General features: G+C 40.2%; 1 protein-coding gene across 1 annotated transcript in view; it reads right to left on the bottom strand.

Moving 5' to 3' along the window:
• Positions 1-4,734, bottom strand: part of LOC311055410 (cytoglobin-1-like) — a 10,781-nt gene extending 6,047 nt beyond the window's left edge. Inside the window, exon 1 of the mRNA XM_084071600.1 lies at positions 4,434-4,734. Within this exon, the coding sequence (XP_083927726.1) occupies positions 4,434-4,579 (146 nt within the window). The 5' untranslated portion in view covers positions 4,580-4,734. The remainder of the gene's footprint in view (positions 1-4,433) is intronic.
• Between the last annotated feature and the right edge of the window lie 12,559 nt (positions 4,735-17,293).

Raw genomic sequence — 17,293 nt, 5'->3', positions numbered from 1 at the left:
GAAAACAGAGGAGTGTGGAACAAGGTGGTCTTCTCCTCTTAGCTTTGGTGGCGGGTGGTCTGTGCATGGAGGGTGTGGGGCAGCAAGTGTCTTTTTATATTCCTGTGTCTTCTGTGAAATTCTTTGTGGTTTTGTGCTGAGAGTGATGCTATAGAGATGTTACTCAGAGTCAGAAAAGGCTGAGAAATTGGTGCTGTTGATAAGACGTGCATGCTTTCATGTGTGCACAGCTGCTGACACCATATTGTCGCTCTCTGGCAGAAACCTTGTATCTCCATATTTCAGCTTTTTTTCATGTTTTTTCATAAATCATGAAATGGCCTATTTAGTATACAAGACTGTCACACAACATTAGTGAAATTAGCCTACAAGCTCACAAGTCGCCCGGTTGCAAAGTGTTGTAGATCGGCTATTGTTGCTATTTCTGAAGCGTTTTTAAAGTGAAAGTGGTTAAGTGTGTCTGTGGGTTTTATAAATATTTAACCAATGAAAAGTTTTAACAAGAGAGGAAAGGTCATGGTTTCATGCAAATAGGTAGGTTTCGTCCTCCAGAGCATAAATGCAAGCAGCAAGTTTCATGGCAATCTACCCATTATAATTTTAGATATCTTGTGTGTAATTGGAAGTTTTGGCACTAGAGGAAAGGATATTGGGTCACCAAAATCAGTATGGGTCACTGGGGGAGCATGAAGGTGCACAGCAAATTCCATGACAATACAGTCAGTATTTTTGAGACGAATTCTAGCGTAATGGTGGCGCTACAGGATAATATGCCATGGGTCACCAAAATCAGAAGGGGAAAATGTCACAGTTATCTGGCCAGTAGTTTGACATATGTTGTTTGAGACCAAAGTGCTGAAGGGATAGACCATCGCAGACAGATAGGTAACCTAAGGACAACCGACACGACATAGCCCCGCTGCTAGTGGGGCTAAAAAACATGGGAAAATCCATGATGACCACAGTACGGAACAAGTCGTTTTCAGAATAGGCTGGGACACCTCAAAAAGGTCCTAAAATCCAAAAGAATCTGGGAAAAACTGAACGTATTGGTCATGCTATCAAGAATGCAATGCAGGATTCCAATATTCATAGCTAAGCACTGAGGAACTGTGTTGTTTAATCTCTCTCCTTCATACAGTAATTGCATGACTTGTGGTTGCATATAAATAGCCTCATTAGTATTTTATATATTCATTGGGCTCTTAATCCTCCCATTTCTGTTCTTTGAGACTGGCTCAAGATCACAGTTCACAGGAAGTTGCACAGAGACTGTTCTGTGATTGCAGTGTTGGTTGTTATCTTTCACCATCAAGGCAATTGAGTATATAACTACTTCAATTTAGCAGTGTAGTTAAGCTGAACGCTAATGCCACACAACAATGATATGATGAGGCTTTGATTATTGTTATGGGCCTGCCTATCAGAGGCGTATTCTCATTGGGGCCAACGAGGCCATGGCCCGGTCTGTAAAACCCTGCTCCCCCAGGGGGAAAAAAAACAAAAAATCAACATAACAACATTAGCAGCTCTCACCGTTTAAGTCGCCTTTGTTTTCAAATGGGGCTCATTTGCATTCGGCCGAATTGTTAATGAGTGGCCATTAGAAAAGTTTCACCGTCAAACCGGTTCTCCATTGTGCAGAGACGAGCACCTCTCCATTAAGAAATGTAATAGAAGAAGAACCGTCGTCCTGAAACACCCTGCCCCGCGTCTAAACCGGCGGCCTCGGTCTGCGAAAAAAAATGGGTCTGTGTGTTTTGGGACGAGCGTTCCATTTTCCACCCGGAATGGCTCGGTAATTCTCAATAGACTTATCAGCAGGCGCGTATCGTCATTGGGGCCAACGAGGCCATGGCCCGGTCTGTAGACCCAGCTTGCCCCTGTGTAGGGGCAAGATCCGCCAGGGGGAAAAAATTCAACATTAGCAGCCCCTCACCCTATTCTGTTGTAGCCGACCACAGAAAGTCGCCTTTGTTTTCAAATGGGGCTCATTTGCATTCGGCCGAATTGTTAATGAGTGGCCATTAGGAAACCAGTTTAGCCGTCAAACCGGTTCCCCCCCCTGGCCCGGTCAACGTTAGAATCCACCAAACGCCACTGCTTATCAGCCGTTGTTGTGCGAACCCCTTGCCCCCCCCTCGGGCGGAGGGGGGTTTAAGAATCTGGCCCGATCAAAATGAATACACATTCTGTACTGTCTACGTTTCATTGTGCGGTCACAGGAACATGAGTAGGCTGTGTAAATCTAGTTTCACAAGCTGTTGTCACAGTCATAAATTTTGACTGTAAGAGTGCAAGTGCCTTCCTATTGCTAACCTTGCTCTCAACTTTCACCCCCCTCAATCATAAAAGAGCACCTGAACACATTGACTGGATGTGGGGTCATGTGCTGTATCATGCTCTACACGTCACACTCCAAAGACCTTGCATACCACAAACACTCCACAAGTAGCTACTGATTCAGATAACTGACTTTTGCCAGTCTGCCAAGTTGCTTCTTGGTTTTACAGGAGTGCCCAATATCAGTTCAAATGTCCAAATCATTTACTGAAGAGGTGTGCATAATAGATACAATTGTTGCTCAAACGAATGACATAACAAGCTGAAAAGTTTATAAAAATCTGTCCCTATAGATAGGGTTCTCATTCTTTGGTCCAGTAATCTGAATAGAGGGGAGGTTTGGTTTGAGACGGTGCACCAGTACGGAGATATCTCTCTCTGGTGTCATCTAGTCCTCTATAGGTATGCGAAACATGACCTCCCATGTAAGGGAGGGACCACTTTTAGTGCCAAAGATGTCTGAAAAGAGTACGATGGATTAAATTGTTTGGCGTTTGCTTCTTGGGTGGAAAGGGGGAGCAGTGAGAATTTCATTAGTGATAAATAAGAATGATTGCATTCCTTTGGCTAGAGTGAGAAAATATAATTTCATGGGATCAAGAAAGCATCATATATACACAGCTGCATTACAGTAGGTGCATACTGATGGAGGATGTGGACCTTGGGCTGGACTTTCATAGATTTTAAGGACTTTCACAGACAATTTATTTTTGTGATGATGAAATTAAGGGCTTGAGGCGTCTCAACGCCCTGGGCTCAAGAAAACAAAATAAATAAATATACTAAATACAACTAAAACTGCATTCAATCTGTACAAATCCAGAATGCTGCTCAGAATGTTAGCTATTTGCACAAATGTACATACAGAAGTGAATGTGATATATGCAAGCCTTCTGCACATTCAATAGGCTAAATCATGATTAATAATTAACTTATTCTGCAAGAATTTTACCATACCAGACTTTCTTTTCTTTTTTTTATCATAGCCTGCCTGCCATTCTTACATACTTTTAACTTGATTTCTCTCTCTATATATATATATATTGTTTTGTTTGTTTTTGTTTTAATGTTTACTTCATTAGCATCCATCCATCATCATCATCATATTATTATTATTATTATTGTTATTATTATCTTGTTGTATTGCTGTGTTAGGACACACATCCCACCAAAATGTATGCATACCTGCATGAGCAAGTGGCCAAAAACAAACAAACAACTAAATTAATATACATAAGACATAATATTCTCATAGTGAGAATATGGGGATTTGTTATTCTGTAAACAAAACAAACAAAACAAAAACAAAAAATAAAATAAAAATAAATAGCTTGCAGAAACTGCAATTATAGGCTGATTTAAGTTGCAGAGTTAAACCATAATGAGGGAACCCGACAGTTTTGGCTCACATGCTGGTATGGTGGCAGCTGTTGCTGATGGGAATCCAATATCCTGCGGATATGAATGAGTAGGCTACATTGACTACCATGAAAAGGTGAGGTGATAAAACATGAGAAAGATCCAATAAAACATTCTCCCCGTTAAGAGCGTGCACTGTATTCATGTCGCATGTCAACCATGTTTTCCTGGAGGTTAAAGAAAGGTGAGTAAACACAAGGTAACAGGATAGGTGAGCACTAGGGACATCTGGGCACCTCGATGTAACATTGGCTATTTTGTCCAAATGTAAAAAAAAATGTAATATTTGAAAAATGCTCTTAAGTAAAGTAAAGTATGCATGATTAGAACATGCTTAAACATTCGACAATTAAGGTCTAATATTTCTAAAATTGCTACAACAACTGTATATCCAGTCATTTTGGGGCATAAACAAGAAGTTATAAATGGATAGAAGGATGGAAGGATAAATGTAAGTCTGATAATGACGTACCGTGCATATTCACATGTATACTTCACATTACTTACGACCATTTTTCAAATATTTTATTTTTAAAACATTTTGGACAAAATAGCCAATTTTACATCGGGGTGCCCAGATGTCCCTATAGTGCCCACCTTTCCTGTATCCGTGCTGTATAGCCTGCTGTCAAAACATTCCCTAGAGATGAAAGGATCAAGAAATAGCCTACCTGACCAGTACGGCCACCCCGACATTATCGGCGTTTTTGTAGACCTCGGTCCAGGTGAGATTGATGATCTCGAACTCTTTGTCGGTCAGTGGGTCGGCGGGGTCCGGGACCTCGATTGCCCCCCCGTCTACCTGCATGCTCTCCATCCACGTGCTGAAAAGCCACGGGTGACAACAGTGGCCCCCACCACCACCCACTCCTCTCCACTGTGTGTCTGCCCTTGTTTGCAGCACTATTATTATTATGTCTCTTGCTGGTTGAGAATAAAATCACCTTTGTGCATTTCTTCTGTTCCAGTGACCCTCAGCTCTCCACCAATGCTGACTGACCGAGGAGGTATGAAGGCTGGAGGAATAGACAAACACGAGAAAAGCTCAGTGAGTGAGGAGGAGTCTCTGAACTCACAATCTCTCCCCTCTCTCTATCTCCAGTCTCCACCCATGTTATCGTGTAATTATTAGCCATGCCCGGTGACATGATAATAACGCCAATATGGCAGTGGTGTAAAGTAACGAAGTACATTTACTCAAGTACTGTACTTAAGTACAGTTGTGTGGCTTTTTTATTCAAACTTTACTGAGTATTTCAAATTTTCAATACTTTTACTTCTACTCCACTACATCTCAGAGGCAAATATTGTACCTTTACTCCATTACAAATATTTGACCATTTTAGTTACTGGTTACTTTGTAGTTTTAGATTATTGTTACAATTCATAGCATTAAACACTTCAGCCCTAATAAATTTGGGCTATTTTCAAAAGATTGTTATGAATTTGAAAACTTGTGAAATGGGACATTCATACCTTTACTTTTGATACTTTAAGTACATTTTGATGCCAATACTTTTGTACTTTTACTCAAGTAAATTCTGAATTCCGGACTTTAACTTATAGAGCATTTCTACATTGCAGTATTGATACTTTCACTTAAGTAAAACATGTGAGTACTGTGGTATATCCAGGATTAAAAGTAGTTATTAAGTTATTACACATGATAATATTACTACCAGGTTATTTTGTTAAAACACATTGGTCTAATAATAAGCAACTGGGTTAAAGAAATTGATGACTCACTCAAAGTCCACTGTGCCAGCAAAAAGTGACTGAGTTTGCCTAACAGAAGACTAATCAGTTCTCACATTTACATTTGAAAGGGGTGATGAGTACATCACCTGATGAAACTCCAAGAACTGAACTACTTTGATAAGGAGAACAGAGGGTGGTCATCAATGTAAATAGCATAAATCATTAGTTCCTCTCTTCTACTCCCCATAAGCAAGACAGTTGCTGGAAGCCAACAAAGCAAGTTTGTAAGCAACATAGATAAATAAGATAATATAAAGTTGAGTCGCAGTATTTTTCCCTGACTGTGAAACACCAAAGGTCACCAGACTTAAGCAATGGCTAAATGTAAATGAGTCCAAATCATTTGTCTGTAACCTTTTCTAAGTAGACTTATATGATATTCTGATATAAAACTCAAAACCTGTTGAATATACTTAAGATACATTGTACAACGGATTTCTACTTTTACTGCTTTAATTAAAAACTAGACTAAAAGATTTACAGATCAAAGATCAATTCTAGGTATTACAATAGTAGACAATAGTCTTTCTTTAAGTTTCTTTTCATAGAACTATATTTTAGTATAGTGAAGTATATCTCAGACAATCATTGAATTAAAGCATACATTAGTGCATATCATATGGTGTACTATATTCCTAAGCAAATTAACAGGAAAGCAGAGTTGGAGCCATTTGTTCAGAGACCCCAGTGGGGGTCTGGGAAGCCAGGATAGTCACCTCTCTTGATTTGATTAACTGAAGAGTCCGGTGTTTACCTTTTGGCAAGCAATGCTTTGATCTAGTGTATACAGGAGGTCAGTCCTGTTTACTATTACCCCTGTGGAACAAAGAGAATAAGTATATCAGCCCAACCCAATAGTTTGAATTGAGTAAGGGTGCAAATGTGTCTCTGGTGTGAAGGGTGTGCCCTAAAGAGCCACATTCCTCTTTACACATCCGAAGTAGAGAGACAATGTGACGTCGAACCCCAACAGCTGGGAGGTGATCTACTGTTAGTAGCACATGAAATTATTGGCCACAGTTCTAAATCTAATCTAGATTTGGATAAAGTTGTTTTCAGGTATAAGTACAAATCCCTGATAAAAGATGGCCACAATAGCTAAAATAAAATAGGTTTCAGTTATTAGGTCATCTTGGGATCCCTGGATTAGGGAGAAAGCCTTTTCAGAAGAGATTCCTTTGTTCCTTAAAATTCTTGTTTGTTAACTGTTGTATATAAATATAAATGTATGCATTCTTCCATTCCTTTTAAAGCTCATGACATGTTGAACACAAATTATTAAAGGATATTTGCATATAAATACCCCCCACAGAGCCAGGAATCATCACAACTTGAAAAGAATCCGGGTCTTACAGGGTTAAGTGTGTATGTTATGTTATGAAATATACAACAATAGATAAGTCACAGTGGACAAATGTTTATTTACACTGAAGCCAAAAAATAACCTGTATTTTAAATAGGACTGTATGAGTGTAACTTTGGTTTGCATTGATTTAATGGAATACATTTTGGTCTTATTTTAATGTGTGTGAAATATTGAATGTGGATAATTGAACGAAGATTTGTTTAACTAATGAAATTAAGTAACAAATGTATTGTTTATGATATATGCTTAAAAACTGAATACTGTTGTGCCTGCATACTAATTTGTCACACACCTCCCGGCAACGGCTGCTGCTGGGAGATAGAGCTTCTGATTGGATGATCGTTCTGTCAATGAAAGGCGGGTGTTAAAGGAGAATTTTGGACTAAAGTTTTATTACCTTTTCTATGATGTTATGATATCTTAGGATGAATGGTACAGTAGAAAAATTTCATAACTCCACCCCTGGTCCGCCACAGCTTAAAAAGGTGGGTGGATAGGCCTTAGGTTAGATCACATATTTTAATAGCTTTTTTTTTGTTTTTTGTGAGAGATCTGACGTTCATAGTGACAGAACACTGTCCAAAAAAAAAACTAAAAAAACAGAAGTCTCGCTAGACGAGATTTAAATCTCGAGATTTCAATCTCGTCTAGCGAGACTTATGTTTTTTTTTTGGTTTTTTTTTTGGTTGCATAGTGTTCTGTCACTATGAACATCAGATCAAAAAATAAAAAATAAAAAAAAGCTATTAAAATATGTGATCTAACCTAAGGCCTATCCGCTTCAACTGTAAGTGAGATTCCCCATTCTAGTGAATGAGGTAGCTTAGAGGGCTTTTAAGCTCTGGCGGACCAGGGGTGGAGTTATGAAATTTTTCTACTGTACCATTCATCCTAAGATATCATAACATCATAGAAAAGGTAATAAAACTTTAGTCCAAAATTCTCCTTTAAGACCCCGCCCGGGAGGCAGTAATGTGGATAGACAGAAACAGAGCGCAGTACAATATTGGCCTTATCTTGTTCGCCTTTATGACAATAAAATAAATTGTTATAAACCCACTTCTGAAACTGGAGCTTTGTTCATCATTTTAAACACTCAGGAGATGATAGTGTTTTCGTTGGAAAGACTTAGACCATTTACCACAGTAGTTTTAGATTATTGTTACAATTCATAGCATTAAACACTTCAGCCCTATTTAAATTTAGGCTATTTTTAAAAGATTTTTATGAATTTGAAAACTTGTGAAATGGGACATTCTGCATAATGGATACTTTTACTTTTGATACTTTAAGTACATTTTGATGCCAATACGTTTGTACTTTTACTCAAGTAAATTCTGAATTCCGGACTTTTACTTATAGAGCATTTCTACATTGCAGTATTGATACTTTTACTTAAGTAAAACATGTGAGTACTTCTTCCATCACTGCCAATATGGAATATTATATGCTGTGAGCTTGATGGGAGAATGTTGTTAAATTCACATTCACCTGTTCAAGGTGTGCCAGGAGATCATTAATCAATGTGTCACACTGACTTCAACAAGACAATGCCACTGGCAATGATGAATGTAATTGTAGAAACAAATAAAGTTCACTGCAGGTTCAATCAGAAGTGTCAGAAGTATAGGGCAGGGTTTTGTGTGTAATCTTCTAGTTCCACAAACCATAAGATAAACATCCTTGATGACTTTGTTTTCATTTGCCTCTATTCTGTGTTTCTTCTTTGTGTAAGGATGCCCCCACAAAAAGAGGCAAACTTTCCTCACAGCTCTTTCCCAAACACAGACATTTTTCTGCTTTTTGTTGGCAGGATGGCATGTGTTGTAAATAGCCAATACCACAAACATCCCCATTATTCCTTATCGGTTCTGATTTACAGCCCTGTTTCCTGAGTGTAGCACATGTATCAAATTAGTGATATAACATGAAAATTCAGTACATTCTTGCACATGGTAGTCATACTTCTTATTTGCAGGGTGAGGATCTTAATGACATAGGCCTGATTGACACACATTTAAGCCGGTAAATGATGCAGGAGTGCAATTCCTCATTGGCGAAGCTGTCCAGTCTCTCATTTACTGTAAAGTAAAAATCATTTGATCTGAGCTCATGCATCGACCTTATCTTTAATATCAAACTTATCAGTAGAAGGATTGTAGATAAGATGAAGACTTGGTCAATGATTCTCAATCAACACTGAGGGTTTAGATATAGACCCAGAAATCGTATTTAGAGGCTTTCCTGTATGGTGCACCGCTGTATTCAGTCGGCATTCCACTTGATCATATCAGGTCACCATTACACCTAGAAACATCACAAAAACAGAATTGATCAATCACAGCTTAGTTTTATAAAAGCCTTAGTGTGACATCTAGTGGATAGTAGCAGGAATAGCAACTTTGATTGAAAGGGAACAGAACAACACCACATTTAATGTTTTGAACTTGCCAATGTCAATTAACTGAATATTGACCAGAAAGTTCATATCAAATTAAATAATAAATACATAAAAACCTTGCTGTGGCGGAGAAGCTTGTGAGTTCCAATGAACCCGAGAGTGATGCCGTATGGAGCTTTGCACCTGGGGGGGTCACTCATGGTGGTAAGGTCAAGGGGAGGTTCCAATTTCTTCTCCATTTCATTTTCATTTATCTTTGGATTGCCACCTTGCTGTGGTGGAGAAGCTTGTGAGTTCCAATGAACCTGAGCGCGATGCCGCCTGGAACTTTGCTCCTGGTAGCGTCATCCATAAGCAAGCTCATGGGGGAGGTTCCAGACAAAGTGCGACCCAACCAAGACCTCAACGGTGGACCAGGCGGAGGATGACGGCTGACTTTCGGGGAGCATCCAACGGCTGGGAAGGCGGATGAAGGCTGCAGCAGAATTGGGCCCCTAGTTGTCTCCATGCCTCTGGATCTTGACGCAGATCTGTCAAGGACTGGGTGGTGGCTGTCTGTGCACCAGTCTCCCGACATTAAAGAAAGTCACGTCCTCCCTTAAAGGGTTTCCCCCGAACATACTTCAGTTCACCTGGCAACACATGTTCATGATAGGTAGCTCTCGTACCTGAGCTACCTATCATGTTTCACTTTTTAAAAAGTGTTTTGAAAATGGAAAAAAAAAAGAGCCACCTCACACATTAGCACAATATCAGTCACCAGAACCATGCGTTTTCCATGGGTCTAACATGGTTATAATGGAGTTTGAAGTTACAATGGGTTTATAGCCTAGACATTTCTGATAAAATGAATATCAAAAATCTAAATATTGAATCAAGCAACTTAAAAACTGTCTGGGGTGCACACACGAGCCAGTGTATATGCTAAAATGACTGCAGAAGTGTTTTAAAGTGAAATGCCCGTTTAAGTGCCTTGCTCAACGACACTTATACACACAGCCAGAGGGATTGAACTGGGAAGCTTCCAACTCCAAGATATCCGCTCCACCTTATGAGCCACTTGGTAATCATATTGTGACACTCGGTAGTTAAATTATTTTTTTAACCATTGAGCTAATAGAGGCTGCCTGCTTTGCTCAGGGGATAAATTGAATCTTGACCATCAGGTCAAATTTTGTGTCAAATACTGAGTCTAGGTGAGACATGACCTTTGACAAGATCTAAATGTCTCAATAGAAGAGCAGGGAGACAAAATACAAAAGAACAGCAGAGAGACAAAATACAACCACCCCAAAAGTAATATTGTTTAACATACTCTAGTCTACCATGTAGATGTTTGCTGTGTGACCTATTAAAACATGACCAATGCAAATTTTGCTTTCCATAACGTTTATTTTTCAATGCGCAATACCCTGCAGCGCTGTAAGTGAAACAACATAGAATACATACTGTAACTTAAATCAATATTTAGAAAATAGCTTTGTATTTAAAATAAACAAATGATCCAAAAATAAATAATATGAATTAATCTTTCATAATTTAAATACAAGTGGAAAAGCTGTTCAACTGCCCTCTGCTTACAACTGGGCACTGGCAGCATGGAGGATGTTGGCTAATGGTTCACCTCATCATACTCAGCCTCAGGTCTAGTGAGCAGTGAGCACATTGACCCAGTTTGTTCAAAGAACTCACGCTCCTCATTTTTTACAAAGATTCTTTATCTCGTTACAAAGATTCTGTTAGTGTGTATATGGCCTGATCCTGAGCCTGTTTATGGTTAACAACATGGATGACTCTTCAGATAGCTTCTAAGAGGTGGACAGTGAAGAAAGCATTCAGTCTCAGTGACAGTGTTTACCTGTTTGAACACAGTGTCACAGTCTTTACCTGTTTGAACACAGTGTCACTCCCAGCCCTGTCTCTCGGCCCCCACAAGTCCAAGCGAAGGCTGGGTCTTCGGGGTGCGGTTCAACCTCCATCCCCACGCCTGTCTCCCCGCAAGTCCAAGAGAAGGAAGGTCAATCCTGCTGGGACGCAGAAGGAGGAGAGCAGCAGCGCCCCCTTACAGACTACAGGCTTCGTTCCTGCTTCTTCTCTAGACAGAGACAACAGTTTTCTGGATGTCTGGCTGGAACCTTGCCAGCCATCTACATCTTCATCCTCCTCATCTTCGTTCTGCGTCTCGTGTTCCGTCTCATCTTCCCTGTTCTCCACTCATGGTGGAGCAGCCTCCACCTCGGAGGGGGAGGAGGTGTCTGTGGAGAACGAAGTGGTCGAGGTTGACCCCTGCGGTCCGGCAGGCGCTGCCGCTGGCCCGTCCAATGAGAACAGGAGGAGCAGCGATAGGTTCCCTGTCATTCCTCACAACCGACGACAGAGCCTGGCTCGGCGTTGAAACCGCAAAGCAATCAGGCCCTCCCCCTCCAGAAGAAATCCTCATCAGCAGTGATAATGAAGATGAAGCCATGGTTCGTATTGCTCAGATGGAGGAAGACGAGGTTATGGAACCGACGAATGCAGGAACAGTTTAACAGGGAGCAAGAGGAACCTCCGTCTTCATCCAGGAGCCACCAGCATCACCACCACAACCACATGGAACAGTTTGACAGGGATCAACAGGAAGCTCAGTCGTCCAGGAGCATCACCGACACCAACACCACAACTACCGTCCAACTCCGAGAACATGAGTCTCTGAGAAATTATCGTCACACTGCCCCCTAGTGGTGGCAACACTAGGAGAGTCCCACTGTGTGTAGTGTTACTTTGAAAACTGGGATTCAACCAAGAAATAATTGTCCATTCTTGTCCATGCTGGTTCAGATGAGAAACATTATTTTCACAAAAATATCAGCTTCAAAATAAAAACTAAAATAAATACACAAACAACATAAATGTGACCATACATTTTGTGTGCGTCACACGCTCCCCGACAAAAGAAAAATGGCTCCAGACATTCAACACTAAATTCAAAATATCAAAAATACCCAAAGGTAAGTGCAAGGTAAGTATGTGTTGTGTATGCGTGTTTCCCCATAATTTCAAGGTAAGTAATGTATCCAGGTAGGTATGTTTGTGTAAGTTTGGATGTTTGTGGCTGTGTCAATCAGTACACAAAGTGTGGCACACTGTATGGCATGGTTGAGGGGTAAGGTAGCATTGGGTATGGTATGGGATATGGTAGTCTGTTGAAAGGGGTGTGGTATGTCATGGGATGTGGCCCCATCTCCCAGATTGGCAGGGATGGCGTTTCATAGGCTCCCACTGCGTTGGCCATGGTTTGGGGTTAGTAAGAGGGTTGGCCCAATGAGCCGTAGGTGAACATCTGGAGAGGCCTTCTGTTACGAGCGGACCTCCGTGGTTGTGGACTGCTGGTTTGATCACAGGTGGGTTGCCCACTGATTGACTGAGGGTCTACTGGTCCTTCCCTTTGCTGGTTCACATTCTCCTGCTCATCATCTGAAGGTAATTGTATCGGCAGGTAACTGCTCCTCTCACAGGCATTTCCACTCTCTCTCCCTGGATAGGATTGTCAAGTTCACCCACAGGTTCAGTTCAGGTTCAAATGATTGGACAACTCAGTTTCTGAAAACTCAAACTTTTTATTCCAACTTTAGTTTTGTTGGCTTCTTTTCTTGTTTGAGCTTCAATTCATCAGGTCATAAACCTTCGAGATAAAAGAAACAGAAGAAGAATTACCAACATTGCCATTTCAAAACAGAAAAATAAAACATTTTCCAAACTTTTAAGCCATGTTTACAATTTCAAAGTGTTGTAATAAGTTTGTTACTAAGTAGTAAACTACCAAACATTTACTTTTAAATCATTTCTAAGTAATGTTTCTAATTTCAAACATAGCGTTGGAATAAATATGTTATTAAATAGTAATTGACAAAACATTTACTCAAAAATAGTTACTTTCACTTATTTAAATCAAAAATAACTGTTTTAAACTTCAATGCAAAATTAAACCTTTTTAAATTAATTAAACATTCAATTGTTCTTAAACTCAGTAAATTATTTCTTTAACATAAAGTCCATTTTAGACTTTTAAATGTTTAGGCATTTTAAGTTTTTAAAATTAAATTAAGTCTTTGAATTAACTTTTTAACCATTAAATTATCCTTTTAAACCATGAATTAAAGTTAACTTTTAAACAAACATTTTAAACTCTTTAGAGAGACCATTTAAGTTCTAAAGAGATAATTGAAGCTCGTTAAATAATGAACACAGCTGATCTGAGCTTGTGAATCAGCATTTTCCTACTCCTCCTTATAAACTTTGAAATAAAGTCCTTTTAACATTAGCTTTTGACATTAAACTTCAGCTCTTAACTTCAAGCTTTTAACATTAGCTTCATTTGTAGTTTTAAACAATTATTTTAACTTTAACTTAATAGTTCAAACATTTGCCAATCATCCCTTTAAACTTTACTTTTCAGCAAATAAGAGTAAATAAATTCTTCAAACATTTGAAAACAATGCTGTGCTGCTGTACTACAATAAGGCTCTAAAGCCAAACAAACTTTAGCAGTTGCACCAAACATTTAAGCAGCACTTAAAAACAGCAAAAGGAGATTAAACATTACAGACCATTGGCATGTCAAACCCAAACACAGTGTGTGGAACTTGAAGTGGTTTGGAGTTTCTTTGGAGTTGATTTGAGCTCTTCTCCCTCCAATGTTGTTTTCTCAACTGAGCACCTCCAGCTTCTTTTCTGCTGCTTGCCAATCTCTAACGAGCCGACACCCAAAGGCCTGTGTAGGGGCAGCCATCTTGGATGTCCCAAAGGCCATTGGCAGCCATTTTGGATGTACCTTTTTCCCCAGATATGGTTTCAGAGCTTTCTTTCAGTTTTGGCTCGACAAGGATATCCTCTGGTTTCTCTTTCAGGTATGAGCAGTCTGGTTTGTTCAGATCTCTGAGTGTTCCATGATCTTGTGAGATGAACTTGGCAAGCTGTAGCAGTTCATCTGAAGAAAGGTTGAATAGCTTCTTCTGTATGATCCAAGTCAGCTCCTTTCGCTCGTTTTCTGCGATCGTGAACATCTATCAGACACCCTCAGCTCGTGAAGACCTTGCTCTGCAAACAGTCAGACGCTCTTGACTCCCACAGCTGTTTGCTCTGATGATGAAGCACCCTGGCCAAAAGGTTCAGAAATCACTAGATCGACGTCCAATTCTGACCAACAGGTGGCGCCGATCCCGGACGAGCCCCCACAAATCTGATACAGGTCCCAGATTTAAGACCCATATGCAGATAAGGTTTGCTGCTGGAAAGCCCTAGTAAGGCCTGTTAAAACAGGAATAAAATAAATGAGACACAATGAGACAATCTTTCTCCAGTCAGCTTTCCTTAACAGAATCCAGGCATAATGTATTAATTCACAGCCTGTATTACTTTTCTCTTTATATCTTGTCATTTTCTTTTTCTCATCAATGAACCTTTACATAGTCACAATATTCTTTCTTTTCTTTACATCACATTTCAATGGGTTTCACTGTCACATTTAGCAAACATATTAAGTTGCATCTGTTTTAACCAAATGTCTGTCATAGACAGTAGTGCGCACACTATGAAAATAAACTAGCATACTGTACTGCTACAAATAGGTACTGGGTAAGTATTATTAGTGAATAACTGAGTTCAAATGATTAGGCTTTGGAAAAATGTTTTTAGCTTAAGTGCTTAAAGTGCATTAAAATACAAAAACGTTTTACATTCAATAATACTATGTTTACCAAAAATCGTTCTGTACATTTCTAAACTAATTTGAAGACAAAATGGAATGATCTGGAGCCCAAAAACGAAGTCTGCCTTGATCACAAACAAAACAAAGCAGCTCCATTTTAGGAGCAAATGAAAACAACAGTTTGGCCTAGGTCACAAACCCACTCAAATTGGACACATAATTTCATCAAAAAACATCTCAACTGAACATAATAACTTCACCAACAACTGTATGCAGTTTATGACACTTTAGTGTTAAAACAGGAATAAAAGAAATGAGACACAATGAGATGATCTTTCTCCAGTCAGCCTTCCTCAGTAGAATCAAATGAGGAAGCCACGTCAGTCCATTCAACATGAGTCTCTGAGAAAGAATCGTCACACTGCCCCCTGGTGGTGGCAACACTAGGAGAGTCCCACTGTGTGTAGTGTTACCATAGTATTGAACCAAGAAATAATTGTCCATTCTTAAAAATAAATAAATACACAAACAACATAAATGTGACCATACATTTTGTGTGCGTCACACTTATTTGTGGGCTTGCTTCCTAAATGTTGTATAAACCAGTAGGCAGTGGCACTGGTTCTCAAACATTTTCATGTCAAGGACCCCCCAAATTGTATGTATTTACTGTATCAAATTACTTTTGAAAATAGCAGATGTACAAGCTCACAACGCATCGCACGCTATTTTCAAATAGCCAATGTAAACTGCCAATGTAAAAAGTTCGGAAACTTAACTTCGGTCGATTATATCTTCCCTTTTAATTCCAATTGGTATTGTGTTTGATATCATTGTTATCGTTTATTAGTCACCTTTACAACGAGGTATAGCTTGTAAGGAACCCCATTCCCTTGTAGTCCGGGAGTCAAAGGGTGATTTTTGGCTGAACGTGGTTTCGTCGGTAAAAGTTTTTTTCTCAACTGATTCTTGCTGCTGGGGGTCCCCTCTTAAGGATTCAAGAGGGTGCCCAGTGAAATCCCTGGGGCATTTTTTATTATTAACCCCTTAATGCCCAAAACACTAAAAATTCACCCAAAATAGACTTCTATGGTATTTCATGCAAAATACTTTATCTAAATGCTTAAATTTGGTTTCTACAGTGTGTATCCATGTAAGTGGATGTGTACAGTGCATTAGATTTAATATTTATGCATTTTTTAATATTAACCCCTTCCTGCCCAGAACAACATAATCTTTAAACTGTGATATTGTACATGCACAGAAATCAAATCAAATCAAATGCATTAGATCTGCTTTCTACAATAGTGGAACTTGTTTCCTTTTGGATGAATGCACATTAACCCTTTCAGGCCTTCCATCTTGAGCATCCTGCACAAAAATATCTACAGAACATATTCCCCTGCGGGGGAAAAAGAAAAGAAAAAAACGTTTAAAAAAAAATATATATATATATATATATTCCCCCAGCCCTAAGCCACCACTGCCTCAACTTATCCGCCCCAATAACCGCGCGAGCCATGCACCTTCCGGATAACCTTGTCATTGGACAACCCGATTCGGAAGGCTCGGCGGGCCTGGGCTGCAGAGACAACCGAGCGGAGCTGCAAGAGGCCGATGCCGCCATCGGAATTGCTTGAGTTGAGGGTCCCGTTGCTAGACGATTGATAGATAGCCTTGTCTACATCCCTCAAGGGTGTGGGGGCAGTGCCTATGTGATCCGCGGCGTAAAGAACCCTCGGTAGGGCAAAGCTCCTGTCACTCCACACGGAGATCGAGGCTTCGCAGGCCGGAGCCGAAAAACCGTCAAGCGGGCTCACTCTGAGGCCGAGATATTTCTCGTAACCAGCAGGATCGATCAGGTGCAACCGCTCACCGTCAAAGGCCCAATCGGTGTTAACATTGTAGGTGAGCCGGCCGCCCTTCTTTTCAATAAAGAACCCATGACACTTACCGGCGTTAACCCGCATGCCGGTAAGTTGGCAGAAAGCCCCCAGAATGTTCAAGTTTCTCTGCATGCCTTCCCTTGAGTCACTAAACAATGCCCCTCCAGCACTGCCCGGAGGTGTTGATGCGAGACCGTATCGAACGCTTTTTGGAAATCGATGATAACCACGCCCAAAGGTTTGCCCTGCCCCTTACTGTGCTTTAACGCTGACTCGAGTAACATCAAGTTCTCCGAGCAGCCAGACGAGGGAATGAACCCCCGCTGTCGAGGGTGTAAGGGGCAGGCGGCTCTCATTCGCCCGTCGAGGATACGGCAAAAGAGGCCGATAATCACCGAGGCGATGGTAATGGGCCTCCAGTTGCCAAGTAG

Source organism: Gymnoscopelus microlampas (assembly GCF_963454915.1).
Source record: "Gymnoscopelus microlampas genome assembly, chromosome: 11".
Lineage (NCBI taxonomy): Eukaryota > Metazoa > Chordata > Actinopteri > Myctophiformes > Myctophidae > Gymnoscopelus > Gymnoscopelus microlampas.
The sequence above is the reverse complement of the archived record's forward strand: the minus strand, read 5'-3'. Positions and strand labels throughout refer to the sequence as shown.